General features: G+C 55.2%; 2 protein-coding genes across 3 annotated transcripts; both read right to left on the bottom strand.

The window, feature by feature from the left end:
- Window positions 1-28: 28 nt before the first annotated feature.
- On the bottom strand, window positions 29-3,625 carry LOC107312484 (aryl-hydrocarbon-interacting protein-like 1). Its single transcript, XM_015859952.2, has 7 exons — window positions 3,132-3,625; window positions 2,439-2,618; window positions 2,152-2,340; window positions 1,910-2,086; window positions 1,671-1,812; window positions 1,081-1,329; window positions 29-294 (listed from the first exon to the last, which is right to left on the bottom strand). Exons 1-7 carry the CDS (start codon window positions 3,225-3,227, stop codon window positions 29-31), a joined length of 1,299 nt encoding a protein of 432 aa, XP_015715438.1. The 5' UTR covers window positions 3,228-3,625.
- Window positions 3,626-3,732: 107 nt separating this feature from the next.
- Window positions 3,733-8,830, bottom strand: TAF7L (TATA-box binding protein associated factor 7 like). Of its 2 annotated transcripts, XM_015860099.2 has the most exons (11): window positions 8,608-8,830; window positions 7,662-7,740; window positions 7,422-7,555; window positions 7,015-7,141; window positions 6,769-6,827; window positions 5,679-5,751; window positions 5,198-5,314; window positions 4,818-5,006; window positions 4,621-4,733; window positions 4,282-4,341; window positions 3,733-4,134 (listed from the first exon to the last, which is right to left on the bottom strand). In XM_015860099.2, exons 1-11 carry the CDS (start codon window positions 8,671-8,673, stop codon window positions 4,090-4,092), a joined length of 1,062 nt encoding a protein of 353 aa, XP_015715585.1. In that variant the 5' UTR covers window positions 8,674-8,830; the 3' UTR covers window positions 3,733-4,089. The 2 variants fall into 2 exon arrangements, with proteins under 2 accessions (XP_015715585.1, XP_015715584.1); XM_015860098.2 differs by having other exon boundaries at window positions 4,621-5,006.
- Window positions 8,831-8,861: the final 31 nt, after the last annotated feature.

Here is an 8,861-nt window from a genome sequence, read left to right as displayed (position 1 = left end):
TCCCCCATTCAGCAGCAACCATCCCCACTCAGGCCTGCCCGTGCCCCATTGCAGTGGCCTCGAGCTCCCTGCTCTCTCTGCAGTTTTCCAGGGGTTCCTCCACTCCTGGGGCTGCACCATCCCTTTCCTCAGCTGGTGTGAGGTAGGAGGGCACTTCTGTTCCCCCACCCAGCTCCTCATCTGCACCCGAGGGCCTGGCCTGGAGCACTGCCCCATTGGTGAGGCTGGTGAAGGGGAAGTTGTCTGCTTGCTGCTCCCCACAGCTGCCCTGCTCCAGCTGCCCCTGGGATGTCCCTTGGTCCAGAGATGTAGGTGCCATTTCTGCAGCTCTGCCTGACTCCTCCCCAGCCATACTCTTTGCCTCGGCTCCCTCTGCCCCACCAGCTTCCTGCCCCAGCATGAGCTCTCCTTTCTCTGATACCTCACATTGCCCTACAGCCAGCTTTTCCTCCTCTGCTGCTGAGTTCTCCTCCTCCTCTATTTTCTCCTTCTCTTCTTCCCTCACCACTGTCCCTTCCCCTTCCTCCTCCTCTTCCACTGCCTCTTTCTTCTCTTCTTGTTCCTCCACCACTGCCTCCACTTCTTCCACCTTCTCCTCCTCCTCCACCTCCCTCACCTCTTCTTCCCCCTCTGCTGTCTCCTCCCTCTCCTCCTCCTCTTCTGCTGTTTCTTTTTCCTCTTCATGTTCCTTCTCCATTGTCTTCTCCTCTTCCTCTTCCACGGCGTCTTTCACCACTTCTTCCTCCTTCACCATCTCTTTTCCCTCCTCCTCCACCATTACTTTTCCTTCCTCCTCCTTGTCCTCCTCCTCTTCTTCCTCTTCATCTTCCTCCTCCTCCTCCTCCTCCTCCCCTTCCTCCAGCCCCCTCTCTGCCCCACAACTCTCCAGCTCTGCCCTGCAGGCACCCAGCTTTATTTCCCCACCCTGTCCCACCCCATTTCCCACCTCTTCAGCCTCCCCTGGCTCTGCTCCTCTTCCCCGTTCATCCTTTCCACATCCATCCCCATCCTTTCCTCCTTCTCTTTCACCAACCCCTTCTTCCCCCATTCCTGTTGCCTGCTCCCCAACAAGGGACCCACCCTCCTCCTGCTGCCCCCCACCCATGGCAGCCCTCCCCCCCCGGGGCTGCTGGAATAGCCCCTGATAACGCTTCCTATCCTCTACATGCTTCTTCCTCATCCTCTCCCCCAGCAGCTTCAGCTCCTTCTTGACAGCGGCTGCCATGGCGGGGTCCAGGTGGGCCACACGATGGAAATCCTCCCGTGCCTCCTTCTCATTCCACACGGCCGCGTGCGCCTTCGCCCGCTTGAAATAGGCCTTGGCATTGTCTGTGGGACAGAGCCAGTGGGGTCACTGGAGCCCCCAGGAACCAACATGGGTGTGGGCGCTCCCATGGGTAAGGGTACATCAGGGAGCTGGGCACCATGAGGTAGGAGAAACTGGTTATGGGGGTACTTCTGTGGGTAAGGGACTTAAGGGATGTTGGGAGAGCGCTGTGCTGGGCTGGGGGATCAAGGGATGTGGGGTGTCATTGTGGGTGAGTGAATCTGGCTGAAATGGGACATTGTGGAACCCAGAGGACGGAGCACTGTCACAGATAGCAGGTATATGTGAGCAGGGAGATCAGGGGTCATGAGCACACCGTGTGGGGGACTCAGGGCATGGGTACCGTTGTGTTTCTGGAGCAGCTCCGTGGTGTGCTCCAGCACCTCGTAGTACTCTCCCAGCTCCAGTTGGCACTGGCAGTAGTTGAGCACCAGCGGCGTGACCAGGCTCTCCAGCTTCAGCCAGCCTTCCTCCCACGGCTTCTCCTACCCAGTGGGGTATCATGGAGGTGGTCATCCCCTTACCCAACGGGGGACTGATTGGCCAAGGAAGGGCCGGCAGGGACGGTGGGAGGTGGCCCACCTTGGCCTGGAGGTTCCTCAGGCAGATGACGGCCTCCTGGTACTTCTCAGCTGCACGCTGGAAGTCCTTTTGGAGGACCAGGCGGTTCCCCTCACTGTGCAGCACGGGCACGGCCGCCAGCTTCTCCTCCTTGCTCATGGCCCAGGTGTCACGCTTGTAGGCCGAGGGCTCCTCCACCTGTGTGGGCAGTGGGCACTGAGCCCCTTCCCCGGCCGTTCCCCATCACCCTGCCCTCTCCTTACCCGGAACAGCTCCATGATGAAGATGAGGGGCTGAGGTGTTCGCTGCAGCTCATCCAGGTCATCGTAACCCGTGCTGTGGTAGTCAAACATGTTGCCCATGCCGCAGCGGTGCTTCTGCCCTTCCAGGGGGTCCCGGCCCTCTGCGATCCTCCGCATGCCTTTGGAAACCAGGGCATACATCCCTGTGTGCTGCAAGGGGATGGAGGACATTGCCACACGTCTTTGGGCTGCACAGCCCAGTGCAGGATGCAGATGGGACTCATCGTACCCCTGAACCCCTCACTCACGATGGCATCGCACCAGAACTCCGCAACCTCCCCTGTCCTCATGGAGCAGAGCAGCGTCTCCCAGATCTCGATCTTGAACATCTTGCCAACAATGATCTCCATGGGCATGCCGGCCTCCCGGCTGTCATCGATCACCGTCCGCTCAAAGTTGTCCTTCAGTGTCTGGAAGTGGAAAGTGATCTGCCCCAAAGAAAGGGTGGAGGTGACGGAGTGCCCTTGTGCCTGGCCTTGGGGCAGGTCTATGGGATAGGAACTGCCTGCCATGGGGCCAGGACATGAGGACAAGCCTGCTGCTGGTGATCTGCAGGTTGGATTGGCAGCTCTCCATCTGCAGCGAGGAGACTGTACCTCCTACCAGCTCAACTTAGATAGAAAGCAGCTGGTGGAGCATCTTAATAGGCTCATCTCAGGGCTGCTTCCCTTGGGTACCCCTTTATAAGCCAGGACAACTCCAGGACGTCATGGCATCCACATGGATCCATCCGTCGATATGGGCTGAGGCTCTCAGAAACACTATTGGCCCCTCTGCCCCCATTTGATGTGTCAGGGAAAGCAGGAGGATTTCCAGCACCCCATCGTGGCTGCTGAGCCCCGCCACGCCTGGCAGAGCACTGTGGTGATGGGCAGGGAGGGAGGTGTCAGAGCTTCTCCCTTCTCTCTTGGGGCTCTGGGATAACAACCAACACAATTTACCTTGCTCCCATCCTGGAACTTCGGCAGCTCCCCTTGTCCTCCGTGCAGGATCTTCTTTCTGACCCCTTCCACATTCAGCAGGTAGGTTTCCTCCATGGCCTCCCCCAGGACAGGTCACACTCCTACGTGCACTCAGGCCCTTCCCAAGCTCGGTGTTCTCCTGAGGCAGCTCCCTTTCCAGACTACAGGCATGTCATCCCAGAGCTGCCACCCAGCCTCCCGCTTCCTGTGCTGGCTGCACCCACACTACGGCAGCCCTTGCCCCTTCCTCAGCATGCAGGATAACGCTGTCCCAGCGTGATGCACTCTGTTGTGTTCTGCCAGCTGCCAAATAGAACTGCCTTTCTAATCCTCTTCCCACCCTGCCAGGTTAATCTGGGATTTGCCTGCCTATTCTGTGAGGAATTAAAGAAACTCCCTAATCAGGAGGACCTCCTTCCTTACACAGCCTGGGAGTGTGGGGGGGTCCCCTTTGCACACAGCCTCCCTTTGACCCAGCTGTGCATGGAGCACTCCCGCCAGGGGAAGCAGAAGCCAGGTGGCAAACTAACAAGAGGCACTGCCAGCCTGTCCCCTGGAGAATACAGAGGAACAGAACAGGGTTGGAAATGGTCCTTTACTGAGTCTGGTTTGCAGACAAGCATTTCCCAAATACAGTGACAAGGTCCCACCAGGGTACAGCCCACCACATTCAAGACTCAATGAGGTGCACAGAGCTGCACCACACTGACCCAGGGAGAACCAAAACCCTCATGAATATTTACAGCCAGTCCCAGCATGTGGCTGCTCTCACAGGTCTAACTCTATAGCCAAGCTCAGCACAAGGCAAGGAGGAGCAGTGCTGGATGCAGAACCTCTTGCACTGCCCTAAAGCAGCAGCAGTGACTTCAGCATGAGATGGAGCACTTCCAGCTGCTCTTGTCTCTGTGTGCCCTGCTGCTGTGGTCAGGCCCATGCCTCACTTCTCCATGAGGGACTCCAGCTGCTCCTGCAGAGATGTCATCTGGGGAGAAGGAGAAAGGTGTCACAGAAACACAGCCCTGGGCATCCCGCCCACTGTGGAGTTACTGCAGACCTTCCACCTGCAGTCGTGGCTGCTTTGCCTGTATGCTGCAGGGAAGCACACCCTGCACTGTGGGAGATTCCTCACCTGCTGCTTCTCTCGCTCTTCCTGCTGTTTGAACTCATCCAGCACAGCTTGGAGACGGGTCTACAAACACACCAGACCACAATTATCAATACATTCTGTTAATGGCTGCTGGTACGGTATGTCAAACAGTGCAGTGATTCCCAAACTGCACTAACCCTCATCTCCTGCAGCTTCACAGAGTGCTTTGCCTCTGTGGGAAAATGCAGGAACGTATGGTCACAGCACAATTATTCTTAACCCAGCATGCAGTTGCCCCTGGCCACCATGGTTTTCCCAGGACAGCACTTGAATCAGTCTACTAAGCACATGACTTCAAAGAGACCGTGGGAGCTCTCTCACCTTGAGGGCTAGGTTCTCTACTTTCATGATGAGATCTTCCTGGCGCTTCCTCCTGTCCTGGGTCTCCTGGAGTTTACTCTTCAGGTTGTCGATCTGTTTCTGGATGCCCATGACTGGAAGAGAATGAGCTGAGACCTGCAGCAGAGGCTGCGCCACCCAGCACCCCATTGATTCTGCAGCATTGCCACCTGACTCACCTATCTGGTTGGAGCCCTCATTCTCCTGCTGCTGCCCATCCGATTCACTTGGTTTGTCCTGCAGCTGCCTCTCCAAGTCCTCCTCGGTGTCCATAATGTTCAGGTCTTCATCGTCATGATGATCCCGCTCATCTTCATCTTCGCTGCTGCTGCTGATGTCATTAAATATCTCCCGCAGTTCATCATGTTCTAAAGAGTGAAAAATGGAAGAGGAAAAACAGAGCTGACCAACAGCCCAGCACCCTGTGCCAGCCATGGGCCCCATCAATATACGGTGTCCATCTCGCACTGCCCTCTCTCCTTTGGGCACTTCCACCCCCATCAGGTCGACCTGATTAACTTCATAGCTAGAAAAAAGGCAGCAGCCTTTCCCACTGTACCTGAGGAGCCATGGCCTTGTTTATGTCCCGACATCCCTGGGGAAGAAATGTCCAGGCTTGTGAGTGAACCATGGTTGTCCACTTCTTTTGTTTCATCTTCAGCAATGACTTCCCAGCCTGGCAGTTGGAGCAGATGAGTCAAGGATAAAATGAGCATGAAAGGTGCAGAAAGCTAAAAACTGCAGCTTATCACCCCCTGCCTCACAACTATGAATACCCACAATGAGCCACCCCAGCTCCCCTGTTCGGAGACCTGCCCTCTGCTGTTACTTAAGGTCCTGCTCAGTGCAAGGAAGGTCACCGGGAAGAAACAATAAGCTTTGAAAAAGGCAAAGATGAAGTTCTAAAACATCTGCGTCACACGTATTTGCCCCCTAACCTCTGACGCCCACAGAGCTGAACTCAGCTCTCTTCACAACCCCAGGTCACGCACACTGCCTCAGCCCCCCACCCCCCAGCTTTTTCTCCCCTAAAAAGATACGGACACTGACAGCTTCAGCATCGGTGCTCAGGAGACGCTTCACCTCCTTCTCCACATCAGGAGACTCGATGTACTGCACCAGAGAGGGGAAAGAACAGGCAGCCCATGAAACAATTCGTGCAGGTAGTTGTGCATTGCTCACCTCCTACATGCAGCCTCTGGACCAGTTTCAAGCCTCTCTTCTCTTATTCCTTCCACCTGACCTTTGCTCATGCTCCACTCAAGAAGTAATGTATGTACCTCCAGAACAGTGATCCATCTTTCCCTGTGCAGATCTCCCTGCCGGGCTGCACGCACTCACTTTTCTACCACTCCGGGCACCCACCAATAGAACTCCTGCAATAAGACTTCCTATGTGTATACTGGGAGTGCCCAAGGTGCCATTCACTGATGAATGGTCAACTCAAAACGCTTCCCATCTCTCTCAAAAGGTTTCATTTGTCACTTTTAAATCAGCCCTGTGTCTTCAGGTAGTGACAGCTCATCTCTCCCGAGGGCTATATGAAATAATCTATCTCCCAAATGCCACGCTAAATACCACTCCGCTGTGAGCTCACAAACCTCAAAGCAGAGAGCAGTTCTTCCCAGCCTCGTGGTGCTGCATCTCCCCAACACCTTTCCTGGCTAATGCGTTTGTACTGAGACAGAGCCTCCGAGCTCCATCTGTTGTCACTCCCCCAGCTGAAATAACAGCTATTCTATTTGTAGTGCTGCTTGTTGGGGAAGCGAACGAGCCATTTCAGGATTTCAGCTTGGAAAGCAGGGCTGAGTGAAGTCTTACTTCCACGCGACCCTTTCTTCTCCGTGAGCAGGAAGAGACGCGCTGTGACAAAGCAGCCACAAGAATGGAGTCCAGCAGTTCTCAGCACTGAGTATTTTCCCACCTCAGAGGCATTTTGGAAACATGAGAGAAGCAGCCAAAGAAGGGTTTAAGTACACTTGCCTGCTTTCCCCCTCACCTCTAGCAAGGTAACAAGCGAAACAATGCTAAGACACTGCTTTAGGATGGATAATTACAGCTCCAACGTCTCCACCTTCTGATTCTTTGGTTATTGCACCTGCACCAGTCAGCATGACCGAAACAACTCACCTTCTTCTTAGCTGTCTTCCGGAATCTTCTCTTCCGTACATTTTTCAGGGGAAGAGTAACTGCAACAGAGCAGATTGCACTGAGTCAGGCAGGCGGCCTAAAGGGGGAGCTGGGTCTGGAAAACCTGATCTGCCAAGAGGGAGAAGTTCCCTTCAGGAAGCCAGACAGCACTAAAAGCAGAGCAGCAGCACAGCCAGCACCCAGCAGAGCCGTGGGATGGAGAGCACTGGCAGAGCCTCTACTCACTGCCATGGTTCCAGATGAATTTCTTCTCTCTGTCCTTGTCCTTTTTTTTGTTGGCCTTGGGGTCAGTGCTCACAGTCTGCTCTTCCAAAGGAGGGTAGAGATCGCCATCCACAGTGCAAACAAGCATCTGAAACCCCCATATAAACACAAAGGTTGCTTATGGCAATGCAAGAATCAAAGGACGTAAAGGCTTTGCTGGAAAAGGAACAGTGGCTGCCAAAGGGATTCACATGCACAATGAAAACCCAAATACCAAACCGATGTAGGACATTTTGAATTACTAATATGACAATACAGAAACTGGCCATGTTGTACCAGGGGTCGATCCATCAAAGTGCACACAGGTTTTCTCAGAGAGAGGAGCAGGCAAAGAAGCTGCTGAGACAGGCAAAAAGAACAGCCCATACCTGGCAGATATCTGCTGTCTTATAGAAGGTTTTCTTATCGATGGTTTTTAAGCTCTCGATGATGCAGGGCAGGTCCACCAGCTTGGCTGCCAGCGGCACCCGATCCACACGAACGATCCCATGGCGCCCATCGGCTGTGGAAAGCCAAGGGGCAGCTTAGTGCTGGGAGGGTTGGAGAGGAGGAAAAGCTTTGTCTCAGAAGGAGCAACGAGGTGCTGGGACGGGCTGCTGCTCACTCACCGTGCAGCTCAATGGTGAGTCTGTCCTTCAGGTTGACGCTCCCGGACTGAACTGCTCTTCTCACAGTGGAGGCGTATTCCTGAAATGATCAGGCAGAGTTATGCTGGGACCTGCTGTGTTGCTGCCCCCGAGAGCCACTGAAGGTTTGTGCCCAGTCTAGGTGAGATATTAGGAGGAAGTGTTTCACGCAGAGGGTGGTGACGCACTGGAACAGGTTGCCCAAGGAGGCTGTGGATGCCCCATCCCTGCAGGCATTCAAGGCCAGGCTGGATGTGGCTCTGGGCTGCTGGTTGGTGACCCTGCACACAGCAGGGGGTTGAAACTGGATGAGCACTGCAGCCCTTTTCAACCCAGGCCATTCTATGGTTCTGTGATACCCAGCTTTAAACAACACAGTCAGCCCAAGGCAGAAAACAACTCTAAAAGGCAGCCTACAATCTGCAGGGGAAGCTGTACCCTCCTCCAAGAATCATGCATTAACTCCATGGGCCCATTACTGTTTGTGTGCTTCTTCTCCTCAAAAGAAATGAAGCTGTGACAGCACTGTGAGGGCCCTGACCATGAAATCCTGCACAGCAGCTGAGGGTACAGCTGCCCTTAGCAGCCTCACGTGGTCTCACGACCCACTGCCTCAGGATAAGCACATGCAAAATAGCATCAAGAGCGCTGACAGCAACAGCAACTAATGGCTTATCATTTGGTAATCATAGGATGGCTTGGGCTGGAAGGGACCTCAAAGCCCACCCAGTTCCACCCCCCTGCCATGGGCTGGCTGCCCCCCAGCAGCTCAGGGCCTCAGCACCCTCTGAGTACAGGATTTCCCCCCGACATCCAACCGCAATCCCCCCTCTTTTAGTTTTAACCCATTTCCCTTTATCCCTCTTCCACCGCACAGCCCCGCGTTGCGGTCACGGCTGTTCGGACGGAGGGGGCGGTGGGCGCTCACCGGCGGCAGCCGCAGCACGAACTGGCTCTCCAGCTCATGCGGAGCGTCGTCCTTGCTCTTACTCATCCTGCTTTATTCTTCCCCTTCACCTTCAAGGAAACAAAGAGATCGAGCCGAGAACGCGGCAGCTGAAAGTCGGCCCATAAACGAGCGCAGAGCCCGGCTCCCGACCCGAAGCTCGGCTCCGAGCTGCCGGGCCGCTCGGTCCGCCGGGCGGGGCGATGCCGGGGCGGAGCGCGGTGCGCCGTCCGGGC

The sequence above is a fragment of the Coturnix japonica genome, chromosome 4 (genome assembly GCF_001577835.2).
Source record: "Coturnix japonica isolate 7356 chromosome 4, Coturnix japonica 2.1, whole genome shotgun sequence".
In the NCBI taxonomy this organism is placed as follows: Eukaryota; Metazoa; Chordata; class Aves; order Galliformes; family Phasianidae; genus Coturnix; species Coturnix japonica.
Note: the sequence above shows the minus strand (reverse complement) of the source record. Positions and strands in the feature narration are given on the sequence as shown.

Bases quoted from the DNA above. Each gene is read 5' to 3' on its own strand.
- LOC107312484 (XM_015859952.2), bottom strand. From the start codon at position 3,227: ATGGAGGAAACCTACCTGCTGAATGTGGAAGGGGTCAGAAAGAAGATC. The intron at 2,341-2,438 runs GTGAGTGAGGGG...ATCCCCTTGCAG, and splicing joins AGTTCTGGTGCGATGCCATC to CACACAGGGATGTATGCCCT. The intron at 295-1,080 runs GTGGGTCCCTTG...CTCTGGACCAAG, and splicing joins TGGGGGGCAGCAGGAGGAGG to GGACATCCCAGGGGCAGCTG.
- TAF7L (XM_015860098.2), bottom strand. From the start codon at position 8,673: ATGAGTAAGAGCAAGGACGACGCTCCGCATGAGCTGGAGAGCCAGTTC. The intron at 7,741-8,607 runs GTGAGCGCCCAC...TGATCATTTCAG, and splicing joins TCGTGCTGCGGCTGCCGCCG to GAATACGCCTCCACTGTGAG. The intron at 5,752-6,768 runs GTGAGTTGTTTC...TCTCTGGTGCAG, and splicing joins GGAAGACAGCTAAGAAGAAG to TACATCGAGTCTCCTGATGT.